General features: G+C 23.6%; 5 protein-coding genes across 13 annotated transcripts; 3 read left to right on the top strand and 2 right to left on the bottom strand.

The window, feature by feature from the left end:
- Positions 1-363: 363 nt before the first annotated feature.
- Positions 364-2,849, bottom strand: LOC100866231 (protein arginine methyltransferase NDUFAF7 homolog, mitochondrial). 2 transcript variants are annotated; one of them, XM_012491088.3, is made up of 6 exons: positions 2,706-2,849; positions 1,839-1,960; positions 1,638-1,745; positions 1,282-1,563; positions 1,093-1,206; positions 364-1,021 (listed from the first exon to the last, which is right to left on the bottom strand). In XM_012491088.3, exons 2-6 carry the CDS (start codon positions 1,947-1,949, stop codon positions 533-535), a joined length of 1,104 nt encoding a protein of 367 aa, XP_012346542.1. In that variant the 5' UTR covers positions 1,950-1,960; positions 2,706-2,849; the 3' UTR covers positions 364-532. The 2 variants fall into 2 exon arrangements, with proteins under 2 accessions (XP_012346542.1, XP_003696905.3); XM_003696857.4 differs by lacking the exon at positions 2,706-2,849 and having other exon boundaries at positions 1,839-2,177.
- LOC100864057 (uncharacterized) lies at positions 2,412-9,154 on the top strand. Of its 5 annotated transcripts, none has more exons than XM_086906565.1 (13): positions 2,412-2,675; positions 2,754-2,838; positions 3,083-3,957; positions 4,037-4,138; positions 4,218-4,343; positions 4,416-4,691; positions 4,755-5,023; positions 5,095-5,244; positions 5,327-5,509; positions 5,591-6,574; positions 6,653-6,844; positions 6,919-7,187; positions 7,263-9,154. In XM_086906565.1, exons 1-13 carry the CDS (start codon positions 2,672-2,674, stop codon positions 8,626-8,628), a joined length of 4,881 nt encoding a protein of 1,626 aa, XP_086762691.1. In that variant the 5' UTR covers positions 2,412-2,671; the 3' UTR covers positions 8,629-9,154. The 5 variants fall into 5 exon arrangements, with proteins under 5 accessions (XP_086762691.1, XP_086762692.1, XP_086762693.1 ...); XM_086906566.1 differs by having other exon boundaries at positions 2,550-2,838; positions 6,919-7,000; positions 7,079-7,187; XM_086906567.1 differs by having other exon boundaries at positions 2,550-2,838; positions 4,899-5,023.
- Positions 9,155-9,252: 98 nt separating this feature from the next.
- On the bottom strand, positions 9,253-10,731 carry LOC105736459 (uncharacterized). The gene is made up of 5 exons (XM_012491107.3): positions 10,504-10,731; positions 10,162-10,343; positions 9,876-10,069; positions 9,541-9,793; positions 9,253-9,445 (listed from the first exon to the last, which is right to left on the bottom strand). Exons 1-5 carry the CDS (start codon positions 10,523-10,525, stop codon positions 9,317-9,319), a joined length of 780 nt encoding a protein of 259 aa, XP_012346561.2. The 5' UTR covers positions 10,526-10,731; the 3' UTR covers positions 9,253-9,316.
- An 895-nt stretch (positions 10,732-11,626) lies between these two features.
- On the top strand, positions 11,627-16,387 carry Tfb1 (transcription factor B1). 2 transcript variants are annotated; one of them, XM_003696862.4, is made up of 8 exons: positions 11,627-11,772; positions 12,801-13,012; positions 13,301-13,502; positions 13,572-13,728; positions 13,862-14,407; positions 14,492-14,819; positions 14,948-15,123; positions 15,202-16,387. In XM_003696862.4, the coding sequence occupies exons 1-8, from the start codon at positions 11,636-11,638 to the stop codon at positions 15,322-15,324; spliced, it is 1,881 nt and encodes a 626-aa protein (XP_003696910.2). In that variant the 5' UTR covers positions 11,627-11,635; the 3' UTR covers positions 15,325-16,387. The 2 variants fall into 2 exon arrangements, with proteins under 2 accessions (XP_003696910.2, XP_012346522.1); XM_012491068.3 differs by having other exon boundaries at positions 11,675-11,891.
- A 708-nt stretch (positions 16,388-17,095) lies between these two features.
- LOC100866350 (uncharacterized) lies at positions 17,096-25,652 on the top strand. 3 transcript variants are annotated; one of them, XM_086906549.1, is made up of 11 exons: positions 17,096-17,424; positions 17,518-17,748; positions 18,244-21,850; positions 21,937-22,346; positions 22,874-22,900; positions 23,007-23,144; positions 23,237-23,358; positions 23,447-23,571; positions 23,664-23,947; positions 24,036-24,218; positions 24,297-25,652. In XM_086906549.1, the coding sequence occupies exons 3-11, from the start codon at positions 18,493-18,495 to the stop codon at positions 24,543-24,545; spliced, it is 4,896 nt and encodes a 1,631-aa protein (XP_086762675.1). In that variant the 5' UTR covers positions 17,096-17,424; positions 17,518-17,748; positions 18,244-18,492; the 3' UTR covers positions 24,546-25,652. The 3 variants fall into 3 exon arrangements, with proteins under 3 accessions (XP_086762675.1, XP_012346505.1, XP_086762676.1); XM_012491051.3 differs by having other exon boundaries at positions 21,934-22,346; XM_086906550.1 differs by lacking the exon at positions 22,874-22,900 and having other exon boundaries at positions 21,934-22,346.
- The last annotated feature ends 8 nt before the right edge of the window (positions 25,653-25,660 follow it).

Raw genomic sequence — 25,660 nt, 5'->3', positions numbered from 1 at the left:
ATTATTACAGTATTTGCATAGTAGAAAATTAGTTAGGTTATTATTGTCAATATTGTTTAAAAATTATATTGCAATATTATTAATTATAACAAATAACACTTATGGGTTCAGAAGTTAAACGCTCAATTACGTTAGTTTATCCATTCATAACAATTATAAATAATAATTAAATAATAATAATAATATAATATAAATAATAATAAAATAATAATGATAATATAAATAATAATAAAATAATAACAATATAAATAATAATAAAATAATTTGCTTAATAAATCTAAGATTAAGCTTAATTAAAATTGACTATTCAGACGTATGGTACATTAATATATTGAATAATTTTTTTTTATCATAATCATAAAGTTTTAATTTTATTATAAATTTATTTTAATCTTAGAAAATCTCATTTTAAATTAGTAAAATATTATTTACATAATTTAATTTTAAATATATAAATGCATATAATCTTATAATACATATATTTATATAATATCACAATATTTCGTTTAATATATTATTTTATTATTTATGTTTAAAAAAAACCTGCTACTGGTATCTTTTTAAAGTATTCTTTCAAAATAGAAGGAAATAGTGATAAAACTTTAAAACGAATTCCCATTTTGTCTTTATCCATTATCATGTGATATCCAGATTCTAATGACTTTCTTTCTTCTTTTGAAGCATTTTGTAAGAGTATTTGCAATCTTATATTAATTCCAAGATTTTGTAAAAAATTTGATTGATTCAGTGGTCCAAATGTTATTAATCTATTATTTTTTTCTGCAATTTTTTTAATAGCTGCAAAATCAACATCTGCTGTTAAATCTGCAGTTCCTGGATGTAATAATGGATCATGTATTTTATGTTGAGAAAATCCACGAAAAGTATCAGTTTTATCACCATTATGACCATAATCACAAATTAGAGCAAATCCACCACATTCCCATAAAAAATCTGCTAAATAATCCACTATTATCAAACTTTCTGGACTAATTTCAATATGTTCTCTTTTTTCATCATTCTGCAAAATATTTATTAAATATTATTTTACATATTATTCTATTCTCTTGAAAAAAATACAAATAATATTACCGATATAAACAAGGTAGCAGGAGTTGGTGTATTTGATAATACATAACAAAATTTTTCTTCATTACATCCTTGAATTATATCAATTAAAACTTCTCTCCATTCATTGTCAATTTTCTAGATGTAAATAATATATATGTACATAACTTATTAATAAATTATTTTTAAATTTTTTATTATAATTTAATATACCTGAAATTTATGAATTGGTAATGCATCAAAAAATTCATGTGCTAAAAATATACTAAATTTCTTAGGTACATCCTTAATAGAACGATACCAATATAATTTTATTCCATCTTCCGTAATACCTTCTTTATAGTAACTGATAGAATTATTTTTAGATTTATTTCTTTTTTGATCATATTCTATAATTGTTTTACATAAATTGTTTGCTTGAATCTGGGATAATATTGGACTAACTTCTACCAAATGTATTGATATATCATTTAGAGATTTAAATTGTTTAAATACCTATGTAACATATACAATAAAAATAAATTAATAAAATAATTTATTTTAATATATATTTAATATAAAAATCATACCCGCAGTATATCTTTAATTAAAGTTCCTCTACCTGGACCTAATTCAACAATTTGAAAAGAATCTTTTGAAATTTTTTGCCATTCATATTTCATCCAAACAGCTAACATCTAATTTAAATTAAAATAAATAATTAAAACAAAGACTATATATTAAAATAATATAATTCAAATATAAATTTTTAAAGAATTAGACTTACATACTTCTCCAAATAATTGTGAAATTTCTGGTGATGTTATAAAATCACCCTGTTTTCCAAAAACATCTTTATTCATATAATATCCTATAATTGGATGAGTTAAAACCTCTTTCATATAATCAGCAACTGTAATAGGACCACAAGCTAATATTTTTGAATATAAATGATGATAAAGATTTTTTGATTTTTTATCATTCAAGGTTGAAAAATTATATGACATATGAAACAAATATTTTGAATTTGCTAAGAATAAATTATTTTTAATAAATTTTGTATTAAATATATTCTGATATTTTATATATTTTTCAAATATTAGCAGTGTAATCATATTATCAAGATTTTTAATAAACAAGTTATTTATTTTAGGTTTTATATTTTATTATTATAGGTTATTATGTTATATTAATTTAAAAACTATACACTTTTTTTATGTAAAACTGAGAGATATATATAAATAATATTTTAATATTATCAAATTATTATGCAAATAGTCATTTGAAATTAAATATTTATTAAATATTTTATTTAAATATAAAGGAATCCTAAGTATGCAGAAAAAATAGTTCTATAATTTATGTTTTTTTTAAATAGATGGCAGCAAATATTTTTTTAAATTAAGATTAAATGTGAATTATTTTCTATTAATTTTATAAACAACAATTGAAGATATAATAGTATCAATATTAATATTTAATTTTTTAATATATCAGTCATGATGAAAAATCCAAATTAATAATTCCTAATTATACTTTTGTATATTTTATTAATATTAAACCTAACCTAAACCAGTGATAAATGTAAATAAATGTACAACATAACAATGCGTGCAGAAAATAAATGGGTACGAAAATGAAATTTCAAAAATCTTTACCACCATTAGTTGAAGGCAAAATTCATGGTTACTTAAAACTTGTTATAGATGAAATTATTTGGTCAAAAAGAAATTTTAGTGAAATCAAAATATTTTTAACTTGGTGGGGAGAAACTGATAGAACTGAATTTAGGTAAGATAAAGAATTTTGTTAAATCTTTTGTTAAATATTTTGTTAAATAAAGTAACTAAAAAAATTTAAATTACATTAATAATAACTTTTAAATCTTTAAATGAATTTTTTTATTTTAATTTAATTTATATATTATTTTTTGGTTTATATAAATTTTTTCTATAATAATAGATTAAATTATTTAGTTATCTTTAAATTCATCCTTTATTGTATATATTTTAAAATGTAAAAACATTTTTTACAGACCAATAGATATTACAAAAGATATAAGATCACAACAGGAAACAACTGAAATTTATGCTATTCGTACAAATATAAGTCTTTTTGAAGAATATATTAAAAATTGTGAACCTGTAGAAGTAATAATTATTAGTAAAGAGACCAATAAAATTATTGGAACTTCACAAATCACAGATTTATTACAGATTCTTAAATATAAATCATATTTTAAATATGTACCAATAATAACTAATTATGGAACTAAAATAGGAGAAATTCATATTTCTATGAAATTAAAATATATGACAAAATCGTTTAATATGCAATTAAAGACACATAAATATGAAAAAAAACAAACTGATCATAATATTTTAATCTCAACTAATAGTAATAGTTTTAAAAATCAAGATAACATAATGACTAATAAATGCAATAAAAAAGAAATAACAGAAGAAAATGATACTTATAAATCTATTTTAAAATTGAAAAGAACAGAGTTTCAAGAACCTGTCAATAAATTGAAAAATGATATAACAGATAAAATTATTGCTCAGATTGTTACAAAAGCTCAACAACTCAGAGGAGCTTTATATAAAAAAACTTATGATGAAGATGAGCTAATTTTTAATGATAATTCGATAAATAATGAATTACAAACTAATATTTCTATAGATAATGAAGTAAAATTACATGAATTGAATAAAGATATGATGTCATCTAATGAAAGCAAAACATATGCATCAACATCTTTGAATTCAAGTTTAATAGATCTTACATCTAGTAGTCTAAAAATTTCTAAATATGATAACAAAAGTACAATAAATAATATATCTTCTACAAGAATGAATTCTTTAATGAAAGACACATTTTCAGATAAAAGATTGTATATTAATTCAAAAGGTTAATTAATTGCTTATAATAATAATAATTAATGCATTATAAATTTTATTAATTTAATAAATATTATTTTCTATTTCAGATACTAAACTTTTTGATTTTATTACTTATATTCAAATTAATATAGAATCATTTACTTTAAGTCCTGCAGGTTATAGACGTGTAAAATCTTCTTCAATATCACGTATGTAAATTTAAAAAATACATATATAAATAAGAATTTACTACTTTGTTTTACAAAGTAAATATATATTTATTTATAGATAAAGATGACGTCTTTTTATCTGCAACATATTTTGTTCAATATGATATAATATTTGATCATACTGATGAATTTGAAAAAAAAAACAAAACTGTAAGAATATGTTCCAAAAAACAAGCAAATCAAGGTAAATTTATATTAAATATACAATATTTGTAATTTTATATAATTTTTATAGCTAATTGTTGTATATTTATAGTGATCTATTTTAATCATAGCAATATATATAAAATATCAAATTTAAAATGTTATAGAAGATCATTTATAAAATTTAAAATATTTGTTCGCCATCTTAACAAAAAATTATTAATTGAATTAGGAAATGGTACTATTAATGTTAATAATATTATAAAAAGTGAAAATTTGAAATCTGCACAACATGTAATTATAGTTAATAAAGAAATAAAAACAGGCGAATTATATATAATTATAGAATTAGGTTCGGATTCTAATCATTGTGAAAGACAATATATTGGTAAGTATATATGAAGTAAGAAATAAATTATCCTAAAAATTTAAATCTCTTACATCTTTTTAGATAATATAATTTCTACTAAAGAAAACATTCCTATTTTGGATTCACAACAATTATTAAATGAATCTAGAAATAAAAGTAATAAGAGTATTATAGAAAACCAATCTAAAGAGGTTGTGAATGATAATGAAGTATTACCAATTTTAGATGGAGCTTTAACTACAGATAGTTCTTCAGATGTAAAGAATGTATCACAATTTACAACAGAAATAATAGATGATAAAAAAATAGATACAAAAAATTATAAAAATACAGATCTAACAGATCATAAGGTATAAAAATATGACTTATATTATAAATACATAGAGATTGATTATTTTTAATAATAAAATAATCATTATAGGTTTTACTTCATGGTTTAATATATGTATTTGAAGGATTAGATTTGTTAGAGTTAAATACATATTTAATATGTAGAGCATTTTGGAAAGAAGATAAAACTAAAAGTCAAATTTGTAACAATACAAAAAATCCATCTTACCAATTTTGCCAAGTAAATATTTTGTAGATTTAATAAATTAAAATTTATGTGTATATGTTTAATAATTAATATATTGTTTATATTTTTATTCTAGTTAATTCCTCTTATTTACGATAATGATTTATTGGAACGTATTAAAGATAATTATATAATCATTGAAGTTTATTCTAGAAATAATAATGTTGATAATTTATTGGGATTGACAAAATTATCTGTGCATCAATTATATGTTGCATATAGAGATCCACGAGTATTATCTTGTTTGATATTATCTAAGGTATATCATTTAAAATTAATATAATTTTTCTTAATTTTTAATTCTAATAGCTTTATAATTTTGTAAAATTTATTATTCTAGTATCCAGTAATAAGTGTAGATGGATGGGTTCCAATTATAGATCCTGTTACTGGTCGATCTTGTGGTCAATTACTTGCATTGGTAGCTCTTGGAACTGTTGAACAAATTACATTATTAAAAATGTCAAGAAATTTACAATCTTTTGGAATATCTCAAATAATGAATTTAAATAAATTTTTTGATCTTACAAAATATGCACAAGATATGCAACATAGCATGTATAAAACACAATTAAATAAAGAGACAATTTTACAAAATAATTCTCAAATACATGATGATACTAATACAATTGAAAAAGAATTATATTTTCCGAATTCGGAAAATCGAGAATGTCAAACAGATATATCCATTATTAAAGAATTAAAATTTAATGGAAAATTACAAGAAAATACTTCAAATTCAAAACATTTGATTTTACATACAGTTGATTATTTAACGCGAGTTTCAAATATTAATAAAAATAGAATAGACCAAGCAACACAAACTGACATAGATTTGGAAAAAAAAAAACAAACAAATACAGAACGAATATATTCGAACGAAATGAATTCTAATAATAGTTTTGATGATAGTGATAATAGTAGTATTAAGCACAACTTTTATTTACCAACAGAAATATATAGAAGTGTTGGAGTTGGTGCTGAATATAATGAAGAAATCAATCAACAACCAAATAGTAATCACAGTAATACAACATTTGAGTTATCAACTATAATTCAAGCAGAAAACGAATCAACGAATTCCACATATAGTCAAACAATGTTTAGAGCTATTGTGGAAATTGAGTGTGCATTACATTTACCAAAAATAGAAAAAATTGATGGAACTATTGATCCTAGTACATATGTATCCTTTCAGGTCAATCAATCTAATCATGCAAACCATTTAAATTCATACATGATTACTAATGTTTTTCCACATAGTTGTAATCCAAAATGGAATTGGAAATGTGACACACAATTACCAACAGAATTACTTTTATATGTATGTAATTTTCTGGATTTGTGAATAAAATTTCTTCTTTTTTAATTAATTTTAAATATTTTTTTTTTTTTTTTTTAGGACAAAAAGAGATTAATTTTAAAAATTTGGCGGATATTAGATACAGATATCAGTATGCAAATAAATTTGGAAAATGATGTTGTTCTTGGATTTTCTGCTATTGATCTTTCTATTTTAAAAAATGGTTTTCCAACAGTATCTGGTTGGTTTCATATAATGGATTTCACTGGAAAATGCAATGGACAAATTAAAGTATTATATATTTCATTTATATATTATTTATTTTATTCTTTATTTTATTTTTTATTTAACTATTTATATTTTAGGTATGTATAACACCATTAGATAATTTATCACTATTTGGAAGATCAATAACTCGATTACCAACATATTCCATGCCACAATTAAGTAAGATTCCATTACATGCTCATGAAATGGATTCTCGTGATATTGAACGAAATAATATCAATTATACTTTATCAACAGTTGTACAAAAAGAAGAGAAATTATTACATAATGAAAATCAATTAAATGATTCGAACACTCATATTGATTTTGAAGATGTATCTATGTCATTTTTATCCTTATCCTTGAAGTAAGTAAATTTGATTATATTTTCTCATTTTACAATGATATTTTTGTGTAATTATAAGCTCGATATTTTTTATAGACAAAAATTAACTGAATTAGATGAAATCACAAAACGTCTAAAATCACGATTACATGATGTCACAAGTACAGCTTTCGAAGATGACTTGGAAAATGAATTTGAATTAAATGAATTAACCAGCGATAACGGAAATAACGATCATAAAATTATCGATCCAGTAGTATCTATTGCTGCAATGGATTATAACAATAAAATATGTTTAGACAGAAATATTAAAGAAAATGAAAATGAGAATATATCAAATGAAACAACAAAATTTAACATTCAAAATTTCTTATCAAAAACTTATATCAGTTGTGATAATTCAGTTAGTTGCGAAATAATAAAACATAATTCTAAAATATTGAATTCTTACGATAAACGAAATTTATTAAATGATAATTCTGATATACAACAACAAAATGAACATTTAGTGCAAAATATTAAGACATTAGACGATACTTTTATTGACTATCCAAAACAAGGAACTAAAGCACATATAAACTATTTACTTGATAAACTCTCTTCACAATTTCCTGCACAATCTTATTTGACTAAAGTTATGCCAATGGAAAAAGATATCACTAATGTATTAACAAATTTACCAAATAATAGTTGTTTACAAGATAGTAATGAAGAACTTAAAATATTTACATCACATACACAAATGGATAATATAAAAAATTCGGTAAATCCAGTAACAAATTCTATGTCCAGAGAAGTTGATATATCTGATCAAGATTCATCAGATATATCTTTTCATTCACAAATTGCTAATAAAATGTCAACAGTAATTCGTGAAGAACTAATTGCTGAAGAAAATAGCAATACATCTAAATGCGATGAATTAACAACATATCTTATAACTTCAAATATTCGTCATATGGATTTAAATGATATTTGTAATTTATCTTTATATCAACATTTAATGCCTGATTTATATTACCCACATACATCATTGGAAGAAGAAACTATTAAAGAATTAGATAATCGATATAGCAAAGAATTTAATGTATCAAAAAATAAATTGAACAAAATACATGGTTTAAGGGGAACTAATATATCTATAGAAAATACTGAACATTTTAGAACAACACCATCTGGAATATCGGAAAATATTGATAGCAGTATTGATTTGATTGGTTTCCATGATACAAATTATAATGACCAATTGATAAATAATAGTACGGAATCGACTACAACCATATCGATTGCAAATTCAATGATAAAATCAATTGATTCAGAAATGATTGAAAATGGTGATTCTATATCTTTTGAAACATCAGATTTAGCGCTTCCAAGACAAGCTCCTGATGGTGGTAATCCTATAGAAGATAATAAAAAATCAGTAATTATACAACAAGAAAATGAAATTCTTCATTCATAATTAAGTATAATTAATACAAATTTGTTTATATTATATCCATAATTATAACAGTAAAAAAAAAATCTATAAATATCTTAAAATATTTTTCTTATTATGTATAAGCATTAAAAAAATACTATATACGTTTTAATATATTGTTTAAATTTTAAATATAGTTTATTCTTTTATAATATGCATATAAGTTTTAATTATTAATTGCATAATATGTTTGTGCGTGTGTATGTGTGTGTATATGGGCGCGTGCGTACGTGTATGCATCTATTATAATACTTAAAATATTTAGTTTATACACATTAATAAAATAATACGTAATTATAATTTGTTAAAAAAGTAATATTTATATGAAATTATTATATATATATAATAGTATATAATGTATAATGCACATTATATAGAATTTATTATTAATATTAATAAATTGTTTAGAATATGATAAATATATATAATTTAATTATTTTTTATATGATCTTTGTATACATAAATAAAAGAGATTTGTATTAATAAATCAAATAAATTATAACAGTTATTCAATTTTTTGAATATATATCAAATAATAATAATAAATATTTTTTTCTAAAAAACATGAGAAAAATAAATATTAAAAATAAATTTCATTCATTTTGCTAAGTTTTTAAAATAATATATTTTATTTTTATTATTATATAAAAATTATATAATATGTATAAATCTATTCATTAAAATAAATAGAAAGATAAGCTTCTTTACGTATCCATTGTTCAGCTCTTGCAGGATGTATCAACCATATTTTTGCAGTTGTAGTTTCATGTTGATGCATAATTGAACAATCACGTATTTTCTAAAATAAATATATAAATAAATAAAAATCAAATATATATATTTATATACATTCATATATAATTATAATTATAATTTTTCACAATAAATGCTTACATGAAATTTTTTTAATTCCTTTCTTTTGAATTTTATTTCTTTTTCATATTCTTTATCCATACATGATCTACATAAAAATACTTCATTTTTAAAATGCCAATAATCACCAATTGGCTTTTTTCCACATATTTTGCAAGAATCTGTATTACGATTACAACATTTAAGCTCCACTCCAAGTTTCATTTTGACTTTACCTCCAAAACTATGCTGTACCATATTAACTTTTTTTTTCATATTAGCATACATTCCTGGACTACATACAATATTTATATAATATTAATTTATACCAGCTAAATTAATATTATATAAATATTGCAACAATATTAATTTTATACCCTGGCATTGTATTACTAAAAAATGTTTGTCTTTTACTATTCGAATCAAATGGATACTTGGATTTATGTATTAATTTAGGAAATACATAAGTATCATAATGTGATGGTGATGGATAACTATCTTTAAACATAATTTTTTTACTAAATCTAGCAATTCCGCTGTAACCTTTTTTACTAATACTATGAGAACAAGGCTGAAATAAAGTAAAAAAAATATATGTATAATATAAATTTATTTTATGATATTAAAATTTAATAATTAATATTTTTTAACAATTAACTATACCTTCGTTTTAATTGCTTTAAATGATTTTAGAACATTGTATGAATTTGGTGCTACATTTGGATAATCTTCTAATGTATAATATCTCATAAATGGATTCATATATTTTTTTGAAACATCTCGAGGACATCCTGATCCAAAACATATTTTTTGTTGTTCTTGTTTTTGTATGATATATTTAAATCCTATTATAAAATTCTATTATTATATATTATAAATAACATCGTCTTAATAAATAAATATTTGAAAATAATTAACACAGCCACATTAATGTTTATGTTTTCAAAATATTTAAAAACTTTTGAATTTTAAGAAAAATATATTATTAATAAAGTATATGTATACCTTCCTGACTACTAACTGTCATTATTATGTAAATATATTTATGAAATATATTTAATTTAAATGTTACAATTTCAAATTTATATCAATAAAATCAATAATTATTAGTAACTTATATGCTATATATAAGTATATATCTATTGAATGAACTTCTATATCTATATTCGAAAAATGCTATATTAAATGTCTCTAATATTCATAAGATTTTATTATTCTTTTATATATTTGTTTGTTATATAATTCATATTATAAAACTAATTATATTAAATTATAAAATAAAAAATTTGAATTTTACAATTTTATTATTGAATAATTTTTAATATTTATAATATTTCTATAATAATATTATTATAGAAATCACATCTTTCATTTTTTTCAATTTAAAATTATAAATAAATTTTTAATTTATTAACAAGGCTCTTTATTTTCATTAATATTAAAAATGTTAAAAATTTATAAGTTTTTTTGTAAAGCGCTATATTATTAAGTTTTCATGAAAATAATTTTAAAATAAATAATAAATTATAAGTAATGTTTATGTAACATATTAATTTAGATTAAAATTACATATACAAATAAATACATATAATCAATATTATATTCATAATAATATTATATTATAAAAATAAGAAAATAACCAATCAGTGTACAGTAAATTATATTTTACTCAATTCTATGAAATGAAAATAGAGGGCATCTTTTTGTATACACTTTTATTACGACACTTAAAAAAATATTTTTTCACGTGATATATTAAAAAATATTTCATATTTATTTTTATTTATTTTAATTAATTACAACTTCTGCTTCATATATCATATAACGTATACTAAATATATTTTATAATTATAAAATCTATATTTCAGCGCCCTCACATAATGCATGTTTATATTGTATTGCACAGATTTAACTTACGCAGTTTGAGTCAAATTCACAACTTTCTTAAAAAGAAAATATTATTATTTACTATTTGAATTTTTATGAATAATTTAAGATTGAAATAAATGAATAGAACATATAATTATAGTTAAAATATTTGTTCAAATAAGAAAGAAAGAAGAAAGAAATATTTAAAGTACAGGAAGCATTATAGAAGTTTAGTCGAACAACAGAGTGCGGTAGTCTTAGCAGGTCGATGGTGCTGTTCGTACTGACGGTTCGTTTGCAGCCGTCTTTGCTTCGTGATGCGTCCACTGATGTGTGTTTCTGCACATGGCCGTGCCGCCCAACGGGCTTCTGTATTGTTCTACAGTTTTTCGCACTTTATCACCGGTAAATGGACTTATTATAATTAAATTTTCTATTCCAACGATTAAAAAATACGTATTTTGTGCCTTGAACTATACAAAAAACGTTTTTCGTGTCGATAATTATAATTAATGAGTCAAAAAGTGAGTCTTTGGTAATATCGCATCAGTGTTTAATTCGCGATATAGAGTTAGCATTTTTCCTGGATTTTCAAAAAACTCGTTATTTATGAAACTATAGTCGATTTTATATAATTTTATGTTATAAGATCTTATCAGTGAAGATTTTTTTTTAAGTCATTACGTTGTAATGTAATATTCAAGGACGCACAGCGACAAATAAATCATAATTCTTATATATTAATACATCTTATCTAAAATTGTATGATTCAAATATGTTACGTTATTTTATACAGAAATTGTAAAAATGAATAAAATTATAGATATTTAGCTTATTAAAAGATTTAGTGCTTCAATTATTTACTAATATAAATTTCTATTGTTATAATCATTAAAAAATTACTTGTATAAGTTATTGTAATAATATTTTTTAGAGAAATATTTATTTCATAAATTTTCATTAAATACAATTACGAATTATAAATTTAAATATAATTTAAATTAAAGCTTTTTTCTAAATAATTATATTTCTAAATAATTATATTTTACATATATACGTATATTTGTTGCTTTTATTTTTTTTTGCAATTTGTAACTTTTAATTGAATGAAATTTGTTTATTCATTAAATGTATATCTAATTATCTATACTAATATTTATTTTTTGAATATTTGTAAGGATTAAATATTTTATAAAAGTAAATGTTTAATATTATATAATAGAGATTTATTTTATATAAAAAGTCATAGAAATAAAATTGATTTGTAACAAAATTATTTATTTAAAGTATTTATATTTATTTATTTAGAGTATGCTTATTTATATATTTATTATATATTTAAAATATATTCTAATAATATATAATTATGATATAAGTATATATTATATATATTTTTATGAATATAAAGTTTAGATTCTGGTTATTTTTTTTAGGATCATATTTGTCATTTTTAGAAGAATTATATTATATATATTATATATTACATCCACCATGACTACATCATCAGAAGATGTTCTAATGCAAGTAGGACAAGTTCGTTATAAAAAAGGAGATGGCACTTTATATGTTATGAATGAAAGAATAGCTTGGATGCTTGATAATAGAGATACTGTATCAGTCAGTCATAAATATGCCGATATTAAGTGTAAGAAAATTTGTGTAATTTGCCAAATATTGCTCAATAAAAAAATTATTGAAGAAAACTCATTTTGCTATAAATTTACTACATTTTTTTGCTTTCAACATAATAATATATTAATAATTTATCTCTATTTGTTTATGTTAACTTCTATTAAATATATATTTATAATTTATTTTTATTTTAAAAAACTAATGGATGAATTATTGAAAATATATATTAGATATTTCTTTGAATGCAATTAATGATTTAATGATTTAATGTTAATATATTATAATATATTTTCTTTTTTAGTACAAAAAATATCACCAGAAGGAAAATCAAAAATACAACTACAAGTTGTATTGCATGATGGTTCATCATCTACATTTCATTTTGTAAACAGAAATGGACAAGAAGCACAAATTAAAGATCGTGATGATGTAAAAGAATTGTTGCAACAATTATTACCAAAATTTAAAAGAAAAGTAAATAAAGAATTGGAAGAAAAAAATAGGTAAAATCTTTTATATTATGTTTTTTTTTTATATTATTCATATAAATAAGTTATAATATTTTTTAATAGGATGCTTCAAGAAAATCCTGTACTGCTTCAATTATATAGGGATTTAGTTATTACACAAGTTATTTCATCTGAAGAATTTTGGTCACAACATGCTGCAGAATATACTCAAGCTAAAAAAAGTCAAAGACAAGAAATTGGTGTAAATAGTGCTTTCTTGGTAAGAATATTTTGTTATATATTTATTATATAAATATATAATTATATTTAATAATAATACATTAAAAATTAAATTAATATAATAATACAAATTAAATTATGAAAGAAAAAATTGATAAATGTATTATTTACAGGCTGATATAAAACCACAAACTGATGGTTGTAATGGATTGAAATATAATTTAACTGTTGATATTATAGAATGTATATTTAAGACTTATCCAGCAGTAAAAAGAAAACATCAAGAAAATGTGCCTCATAAAATGACAGAATCAGATTTTTGGACAAAGTTCTTTCAATCACATTATTTTCATCGAGATCGTATCAATGCAGGGACCAAGGATCTTTTTACCGAATGTGCCAAAATAGATGATCAAGAACTCAAAAAAGATATTCAATCGGGTATTGATGATCCATTGGTGGATATAAGTTCTTTTGAGGATCAAACTTTAGATGAGAATTATGGAAATGGACCCAGTAAATCTGATAAAATTTCAGGAAATATTGTACATCAAAGTATGATTAAGAGATTCAATCAACATAGCATTATGGTTTTAAAAGCCAGCACTGCCAAACAATCTACACAGTCCATTCAACCACAATTAAATGGCTCAACATCATCAGCAAGTAAAACTACAGCATTCTCTAATCAGTTAGATGAACAACCAAAGACTAAAAAGGTAAAATTATAATATGATTTATATTTATATATAATATTAATATATAATATATTTAATAATAATGTATATATATTTTATTTTCAGCTTAGAATACAAGAAAAATTAACTTATGATGATCTTGATACCAGTCATGATATAAACACAAATAATAATACACCATTAAATTTAAATCATGTAGACAGGTATTTACATGGTCCAGTTCCAGGATACAGTAATATAGAACCAACATCTGAAGAACTTCTTATAACATTAAATCAATTAAAAAGAGAAGCAACTGGTTGGTTGACAGGAAATAATATACCACGGCAATTAGCAACATCATTAGTTAGTCCAGCTGCAGCAGTTTCGGCTCTGGGAGAATTAACTCCTGGTGGTTCTTTAATGAAAGGTTTCAGAGAGGAAAGTCTTGGACGTAAGCATGTATAATTTATTGGATTATGATTATGATTGGATAATGATTAATGAAAAATTAGTTAAAGATAATTGTAAATAAATTAAGTTAAAAATAATTGTGTAATATATTATTTATTTTATATATAGAATTAATACCAAAGGATTTAGAAAAAGAATTACGTAATGTATATGTATGTACATGTGAACTTCTAAGGCATTTTTGGAGAAGTTTTCCACCTACAACTCCACAGCTTGAAGAAAAAGCCATTAGAATGCATGAAGCATTACACAGATTTCATTCTGCCAAACTTAAACCATTTGAAGTAAATTTTATAAAGTTTTATATATTTTATATACATTGATCTATTTTATTTTTATATCTTAAATTTTTGTTTTTCTAGGATCGTGTTCAACGAGATTTTTCTGCTGTTAGTCAACATTTGACAAATCATTTAAATCAGTTATTAAATACAGCATATAGAAAATTTGCAGTTTGGCAACAACGTAAGATGCAAATGAGGTAGCCATTAAATAATTTGTCGTATAATTGAAAGCAACGTGAATAAAGTTGAGCAATATTGGTCATCTTATATATATTGCATTTTATAATGTTACCGTAATTAAGGATTGATATGGGTGTATTTCACAAAAACCAAAGCTAAATCGTGTCATGCATCCTATGCTGCCACATTGTTTATTTATTCTTACATAATCGTGTTTATTATTGTTTAAAAAAATTTTCATAAATATGTTATTTTACTTCATTTATAAGAGAAACTTCATTTCATTAATATTTTCATAATACATATAGCACATAAATTATTTATTTTTTTCCATAGATTATTATGTATCATATTGGACATCTTATATTATTTGATCATTAATATAAGATGATGATGATGCTAAAAACAAAAATTTAAATTCATAAAAAAAATGTAGAATAAATATTTATAAATTTTCAGACAAATTATATATGATTGCATATAAAACGTTTAAAATTTATAAAATGTAATTACATAGATAGATACATGTTAGGCGCAATGTTTATTGTATGATATCAAAGTAACTGTGATATTGCCACTATATTAATAGAAACTTCAATGTTTTAATCTTTGATTGTTTCTAAATTACAAATATTTTCAATATTTATATTATTGACAATATTAATGACAAACTTCTTTTTGATATATATATATATACAATGTCTAAATTCTTTTTGTATAATGTAATTTGTATTTTAAATGAAACAAATTTTTTTTACTTAAAAATTTATTTATATACAGTGGCATCAGTATACTTTTTATGATATCTGCGATATACTCAACTAAGTGTCTTAATTGTTGAATCCTATTTTTTTTTATATTATTGGGTAAAGCAATTTGCAACAGGAGATTTTGTAAACTGCCTGCTCACTTTCCCTATAGTAGCAATAATTTGGCAGTTACTGAGATGAGTGATACTTAATTCAATCAGTAAAGACTCTTGAAGATCATAATTGAAAGTTATGCTATAATGATTATTACATTATCAATATCAATTATAAATATATTCTTGCATTATCATTATAATAAATGTTATTATTATGAATTCGTATTTAGTTAATATCCTATTCAAAAAGTATTGGTTTCCTCTATTATTAAAATATCAAATTTATTAATATAAATATTAAAATATAACAAATTTAACAAATATTAAAATTATTTTATTAATAGATTTATTAATTGATAAATTATATATAGTTGTATTTATATAATATATAAGATGTTAATATTTGTGGGACATTTTTGGAGAATTGATTCTAAAAATCAAGCACAAAAATTGGTAACAGAAATGTCAGATAAAACTTATTTATAAGCAATTGAAATTTGCGAAAATTGATAATAAAATCTTTTTCCATTTTATTTCATTTTATTTAATCAGAACTTCAATTATTTTTAATAATTTTAATAATAAATAAGTTTTAATGTTTTTTGTATATAAATTTTTATGTTTGTTTTAGCCTCTAAAATCGATTTCCTAAAAATGTTTCATGAATATATTACTCAGTATGCATAGGTTTTTCAAATTTTATTATTTAAATCTTTAGATTATATTTAAATTTGAAGTACATATAATAAGGTAAGATGAAAATGTGACAAATTTAATGTATACAATCATACTGAATAATGCAGAAGTTCTAGGAAATGAAATTGTTTATAATGTAAGAATGAGTGTAGATCGAGGATAAGTGTTCATTCTTGATTTTCTTAAAAAATCGCGCCTGTTGATTCTTTTCTCTAATTCATAGTCAGTAGATGGCGCAGTTTATTGTTGATTTCGTTCAAAATGGCGGCCTGTAATGGGCACTGTGGGGTAATATTGTTCGATTCCCCGCGATAAATGAGACCATTCAGAGTTAACTCGCCTTGGTGTGTATGCGAGTATTGAGTCTAGATTGTATCCGGAATGTACACTTTTCTTCGAATGGTTAAATCATGTAAGCGCAATCATAGTGCCAGCCGATCGTGTGTCGTGCATTGGCTAAGTTTGTGTAGCCATATTTATTGTGTTATTCGGCAAGACGTTATATCTTATACACCGGCAAATGTAATTGGTAATGAAGACATATGGCTTTATTATTAAAGGTAAAATCATTATTTCAACATTTATTTTTGTAAAAAATGTGACGATTTTGTTATCTGTAACAAAAAGAGATTATAACATATAAAACATTTAAGGACCTTAGGACAATAGGACATGAAAAGACGCTACACTGAGTTCTCTTCAATTCTTCAAAAACGGCGCACATTGATTGTTTCTTTTTCAAACCACAATTACTTTCTCTCTCTCTTTTTATAATTTTCAAACGGTGCAAGTCGTGCAATATCTTAAAACTTATTTGTGGTATCCTTGTTATCCTTGGTAGCACACATTGTGTTGTGTGGTGCATTAAGGATTTTACGAAAAAAGTGAGTATTTTTTTTTATTAAATTATATGCCATTGTAATAATCAATTCAGTAATTTATGTATTTATTTATTTACAATATTTTAAACACAAAAAAGTGAAAATGTGCTAAAAAATTTAATATATCTATTGTTGTGATGTATGATCATTTGACAATTTATTTACTAAATAATATTTAAATAGTGTATTATATAATTATGTATTAAATGTTTTTAAAGTATTTTCATAAAATTTTTTTCATTGTATTATTATAATATTTGTGTAAATGATTTTATTCTTCCCTTCACAAAATCCTTTATTAGTAATAAAACCTAATTACAATATATTGTTATATTAACATTTTAAATAAATTATGTATTAAAATTTTTTTTATATAATATAAATATGTAATACATGTAAATTACTATAAATAATTATACATAAATACTTATAAATCATCTTTATAATATTTATTTTATATGTCATTAAATTATATATAAAAACTATATATTTTTTCAGAAAAAGATGGGGCAACTATTATATCACATTATCAATCCTAATTATTGGATAAAGGTTTATAAACCATATACACAGTGAAAGAGATTTTATTAATTTTTTCTATTTGTATATAAGAAATGGATATACAAAAGTTTCAACAAAAAGTTGTGTTATGAATATCAGAAACTATATATATAACATTTATATATATATAAGAGCTTGCTGTACATAAATCAAACAAGCTAGGCACTATCGTGCCAAGCTTGGGTAATGGATCCTGTTCGTCCATGGTATGCAACATATAATCGTCTTGCTGCAAGTAGTACAAATAGTACATTTCAACCAACAACTTCAAGCACAAACAGTGATTTTGTATCTCATCACTTAGCAACAGCTACTACTCAAGCAGTTCCTTCAACAACATCACAATTACTTTTACAAGCAGCTCATACAACTGCAACTCTGGCGGGACAACCATCTCCATTCAACCCAGGGGGGTTTTTGTCTCCACCCCCTGTGGGATATGATGTTTTCACACCCTTGTTTCATCATCCTAATCCTAAACAAGCACATTATGTTACTCAACATAGGCAAGCTCTTGCTCAAGCACAAGTGTCAGTAACAAAACAAAATACTACAACAGAATCTGAAATTCCTGTACTAAGAGAAAATTATAGTTCAGCACATCAATCAACATTTTTTGAACATCAAGGTGCGGCAACATCGCCTACAACATCTACATTGGCTTGGACTCATCAGAACAATGCACAATTACCTAGTCCATTTGGTATTTTGCCTCATGAAAGTGTTGTTCCTTCATCTCCAGGACCATCATCTACTACAAAACCAACTAGTGGTGTTTATGAAAATACATTTAATTCTAATTTTGCTACAACACAAACTATAAATAATTTAAACTCTCAATTGACTACACCTTCGGTTTCTGTTGCTGAATTTAAATCATCCAATTTCCCAGATAGTAAAAAGACAGTAAATATAAGGCCTCAATCACCAACAGTAAGTGTTAAATCAGTAGTTTCTACAACACAAACAAATAGCAATCAAAATTTTTTTCAACCAGTATCTACTACATTCAATTCTGAAACATTAGCAAATAATTATTCTACTGGTAATGCAAATCAAACTTCAAATGGGAAAATACAATCTTCTCTTCATCATCAATCATGTATTGTTTCAACTACAAATAATACGGCCAATAAAGAATATAGAATTCCTCAACCACCTGCTAGATCAATTGCATCAACAACTATATTTTTAAATACATCTATCAGATCCGTATCTTCTCAAATTCAAGATAAGCAATCGACTAGAAGTTTCGCTTCGCCTCCCCATAAAGCAACTTCTACATCTCAACAAAATATTCAAACTAAAGCACAGACAAAAATATATCCAGAATTAAATACACATAACAGTGAACATAGACGAAACGAACAAACATCTCACGATAATAGCCAATCATCTCCTATCAGTTTTTCCATTATGGATTCACGTAGTTTGAATTATACTACTGGAAATAATACAAATTGTACAAATACTAGTGGAAAACTTAATAATAATCAAAGAAGTCAATCAAACAGTAACTTACAAACTCATTCTCAGCAACCACAACAGCAGCAACAGCAACAATTTCATGTTTTAAATCAACAACAGCAACAACAACAAACATCATATAGACATTATCTAACAGGATCTACAGCTGATTCTGAATATCATCATTCAGCAAGATCAAAATCTGCAGCTTCTACTGATTCTGCTTATTCTTCTAACAATTCCACACAAAATGGACCTGATTGTAGTGTTGTTGTACCAAGAAGGCCAAGTCCATTACAAGCACATTCACAAGCAAGTCCATTGGGACATGTTCCAAGTCCTGCTTATCCTATGTATAATAGTCCAATGGCTACTATGTCTTCTCCTTCACCTTTACAACAACATACGGAAAATGCAAATCAATGTGCAAGTGGATCATCATATAAGGGAACTGTACAACAACAAGTTACACCACCATCACCATTAGATGTTACTGTACCACGACCAGCATCACAAGGTCAAGTTGCTTATTCATCAGTCATTACAAGAGCTTTAGGTACTGCTGAAAATAAAACCAACTATAATACAGATAGTAAAACTTATGATAGACAGCAACAAGATTTTTCACAAACTCAAAAACAAGTTTGTTGGGAAAATGATAATCGACAGCCAAATAATAGAAAATTTTCAATTACTCTATATACTGGTGGAAATTCTGAAGTAAATCCTCAAACTTTGCCAATTCAACAACAAGTACAACGAGTGCTTAATGTATCTGATAGACAACAATCATATTTTGAATCCAGCCAAGTGACCCTACAAGATTTAAGTAGTTGTAGAGGAGATCCTATGAGTATAGTAAAAAATTTACAGACTTTACAAGGTTCATGTCAAGTACAACAACAAACTACTGTTTCTGTTGTTCCAACTGAACAACAAAAACAAATAGAAGAACGACGTAAAGCAGATACTAATAAAAAAAGAAAAAGTTTAGAAAAAAGTGGACATAATTCTTTAAATGAAATAAGTGGAACAACAACAATGACAGAATACTTAAATAGGATACCACCTCCTGCACATCATAATACAAATCAGCAGCAACAAAATGGTTATTTTGATTTTGAAAGATGGAATTTACCTCCACCTCCTGCTAAAATGTTTCCTACTGCATCAGGTGCTTTCAGTTCACAATCAACCTTACATTCAAATAATTTTGTTGGTTCTCCAGCTCATCAACATCAATCTTTGATGGTATCTCATCATCATGCCCCACCTCCTATTCCATATTTTCCAGCTTTTCATATTCCTTCAAGCCATCATCATTCACATGAATTTCAATCTTCTGTTGAAATTACACCTATAGGTTTTGGTGAAAATTCAGCAAATCAAAATCCTAATTATACTCAAGATATCAGAGATGATCAACCTAAAGTAATTGTTCCTAATATTGAAGAAGAATTAGGTTTCCTACAACAAAATCAGCAATCAATTCAAACTGTTAGCATCTTAAATAAAGATTTCAAACGATCTAATAAAGATCCTAATTCAGGATTTATGACAAGTTATTTAAAATTTTTACAAGGTGAAAGAGAACCTTCACCTCCTCCAGCAATACGTGGTGGGAGAAAAGCAACTTGGAATAGATCAAAACCTTATATTCCTGTAGAACCTAAAAAATCTGTAGAAAGTTTAGTAAATGGAGAAATAATTAAAACACAAATAGAAAAACCACCTCCACCTAAAGAAACACCAGTGATTGATTATACTAATGATCCACGATATTTTCCTTTACCTAAAGAACGGAAAAAACAGAATTTTGATTCAAGTGATGATGGTTTTACTAGTGATGATGATTTTCTATTTCCTCCTAAAAAATCGGATAAAAAAGTAACAAATACAAATACTTCCAATATAATGGAAGTAACAGTGAAATCAGAAGGAAAATCTAAAAAAGGAAGACCAATAAAACCTGGAGGACCAACAGATAGAAAAAGAAAAGCTGCAGCAGCAGCTGCTGCAGCAGCAGAAGCAGCAATGATTACTACAATTAATAAAATTTCTAAAAAATACGAAGAAGGTAAATATATATATTATTTTTTTTTATTAGATTAAAAAATATTTCATAATTGAATATATTTATTTCTTTTTCTTTTTTTATAGTAGATCCTTTGCTTTTACCTCCAAGACGTGAAACATCTAGAAGAAAAGCAAAAGAAAAAACCTCAGTAAAACAATTTTTAGATCGACAACAGGGTATAGATTATTTTGATAATGATGAAGAACAGGGTGATTCTGATTCTGATCCTGCTTGGACACCTGCTGTAAAATTAGTTGGAGATGAAGAAGAAAAGAAAAAGAAACGTGGAAGACCTGTTATTACTAAAAAAAGTAGAAAAGTTTTAGAAGAAGAGGATTATTCTCCTAGTGATGTTGTTGTTTCAAAAAAATCAAGTAGAAAGAAACATGAAACACCATCAAAAACTTCTAATGTTACTGGAAAGTTATCTTGTAAAATAGATGAGAAACTTTTAGCATCTATCAGTGATGAAGATATTGATATTTCACCATTTAAGGTATATAATTTAATAATGCTATTTCTATATTTTTAGTATGATAAATAATAAATTTGCTCATTTTATTAAATGTTTATAATTTATTTACTAATTTTTAGTAAATAATTATTTAGAAAATTATTTTTAAATTATTTATATTAAATATTATTTAGTAAATAATCTAAACAACTAATGTTATTTAATAAATAATATTTATGATTTATTTACTTTTTTTATTTTTTTTTAGAAAAATTTAAAAATAATAAATTAATTAAAAATTATATATTTCTATTTATTTTGTTTTTTTATTTTTTATTTGTTTATTTGTTAATTTATTTATTAAATTATTTATTAATATCTTTGGTTTTTTCATTAAGAATGAAAATTGTGATAATAAATAAATATGCAATGTATTTTATATATATATATATAAAATATATATATATATATATATGTGATATTTGTATTACACACACACACACACACACACACACACACACACACACACGATATTTTGTATTTGTAATGTATTTGTATATTGCATGCAGCATTTTGTGGATGAATTAGATGATGTGGTAATATTATATGATGTTATACAAGAATATCAGATTTATGTCAAAACTATAATAAAATATTTTAATTATTTAATTTTTAAGCATTATTTTATTATATATTTTTCAGTCTGGAGAATTTGTTGTAATCAAAACAGATTTAAATGAAGAATATCCTCCTCTTTGGAGAATAGATGGAAAAACATTATTACAAAAATATGAACCATTTAAATCTAATGGCAAAACTTTATATCGAAACATATCTACGGTAATAGATTATTATTTTATTAAACAAAATTTGTAATTTTCTATTAAATTATATATGTGTATATATATATATATATATCAATCATTTTCTAGTACTCGGGTTGGGCACCACAAAATCGACATGTATATCAACAAGTTCCAGTAAAATTCTTACAACAAGGTAAAGCAGAAACAATAGTAGAGTTTTTAAGGGATGAAATGATTATTGATAATAAGTAAGTATTATTATTATTATTATTATTATATAAGTAAATAATATGTAAAAATTAAATAAATAAATTATCATACTTTTTTGGGTTTTAGTGAATGTATTGATAAATCTATGAAGGATACTGAAAAATATCAAGATAATTTTGAAGTATATATTCAAACATTGATATCACAAGCTTTGGATTCTAATTTTCTAACAGAAATATTTCAAGAACAAGGTATAATTTCTATTTAATATAATTATGTATTAAAAAATTTTTTTCATATATGATTTGTATACATAAATTTTATTTAACTATTTTGTATGTAGATGATTATTTCTTATCAAATGTAAAAACTGTGGATGAAGTAACGGAAGAAAGGAAACAACGGCTTCTATCTACAACAAAATGGCGATCAAATGTTATAAATGCAATATCAACTTGGCCATGTCTTAACGTTCTTAAAGATATACCATTTACAGAATATAAAGGAAAGTCATGTGCTGGATGCCAACAGTTTAAAATTCATGCTAGGGTTTTATTGTATGGTCAACCATATAATGCTACTACGTTAGAAGGTTCTCCACCTGATCCAAGAATACCTCAAGAAAAAGTACTTATGTTATTTTTTGATTATTGTTTATTTTTCTTAGTTAATATTAAAAAAGTTTATTTATATAATTAGTTAATTAATTTTTTAGGATTTTTTATTGTGTCGAATATGTCAAGCAAAAGTTGCTTTATATAATAAGGTTACACATCAGAAATATTTAATGTTTCTGGAATGTGCAAGAAGAGTTGCAGATAAGAGAGTAGCAGATCCTCATAAAGATACCACAATAATATTGAATGAATTATTAGCCGATGAAACATGGTTAAATCAAGTAAGTCAAAATATTTTTTAAAATACTTTAATACTATGAAAATATTTATTAGAATAACTTAAAAAACAATTTTTTCAGTTATTTAAAGAAGTTAGAACAATCTGGGCAGAAATAGATAATTTGGAATATCAAGCAAAAACAAAATCAAGTTCAAAATCAATATTTTCTTCTATAGCAAATACAGAAGAAATGAATGAAAATGTTTCAATAAAACAACCAATTGAAATGACTGCTAATATTTCGGATTCACAGGTGCCTACACAGAAAACTGAAGAGACTTCTGAAATAGTGTCTTGCGATGTGCAAATAAGCAGTATACCATCTTAGTGGTGCTACAATAATAGAAATTGGTTCCGTTTTATACAATGCCTGAAGAGCATTAAAGATTTAGTGTGTATTGACTTAATGGACGTGAAGAAGACCAAACATTTAAATATTGTATTTTGATGATAAATATTTAAATTGAGTTAATATAATATGCTGTGAAACGAATGGTGAAGATAAACGTTAATGTGTAATCAAGAAATTGTAGTTATAGTGATAACAAGTAGTGAATGATGAGGTAAGTAAAAAGGTGATTTAAAAAGGGTATAAATATCAGACATATGTATATAAAATATTCATCTCTACGTTAAAATTTTAGAAATGAGCCCAAACTTTGCCATTTTAATAGCATGATAATAGAGATTTACGAATGTTTGTGTGCATAAATATCTAGTTCTAGATTTGTATCATGGTAATCTAATGTAATAATAAGGTCTGATATGTTAAGATCTGAAAAAAAATGCGAAAGACAAATGATTTTAAAATATAAAGTGATAAAACATATAAAACGTCACAATCTCTGTAATATATTTAAGTACATCACATTTTCTATAATTACTAAAGTTCTGTGCAAAATGCAGAAACTGTTGTATTGTTTGTTCCTGTAATTATAACTTTTAAAATCGAACATTTTCTTTATGAACTAGTTTACATGTATCTTTTTTTAATAATTTAACAAATGTAAACGATATTTATATGCATGTTAATTTGTATATAAGCAGATCATGCAACTACAAAATTTATACGTATGAAATACGTATAATTATAATTATAATTATAATATAAGTATAATTATAATTAATATTCAGAAGTGTTCCAAAATAGCATTCTGTTAATAAAATACTTCATGATGAATGCAATATTTTAAAAATATACATTGTTTTCTTACTAGAAAACATTAGATACTTTGTAAAACATTTGTATATAGAAATACTTTTAATAAGATTAGGATTATATCTGGACTTCTAATTCAACTATATGTATTATATCTTCCATTATAATTCCAGCTTAATAATTCAATATCAAGTTTCTAAGTTCTTCCATTTCTCAAAATAACTTTCATAAAATAATTCCATTCTCATTTTATAAAATATGAACAAATTATTAACATCACTTTA

Source organism: Apis florea, unplaced genomic scaffold, assembly GCF_048593485.1.
Source record: "Apis florea isolate Af1SG1 unplaced genomic scaffold, ASM4859348v1 contig_2495_pilon, whole genome shotgun sequence".
Taxonomy (NCBI): Eukaryota; Metazoa; Arthropoda; class Insecta; order Hymenoptera; family Apidae; genus Apis; species Apis florea.
The sequence above is the reverse complement of the archived record's forward strand: the minus strand, read 5'-3'. Positions and strand labels throughout refer to the sequence as shown.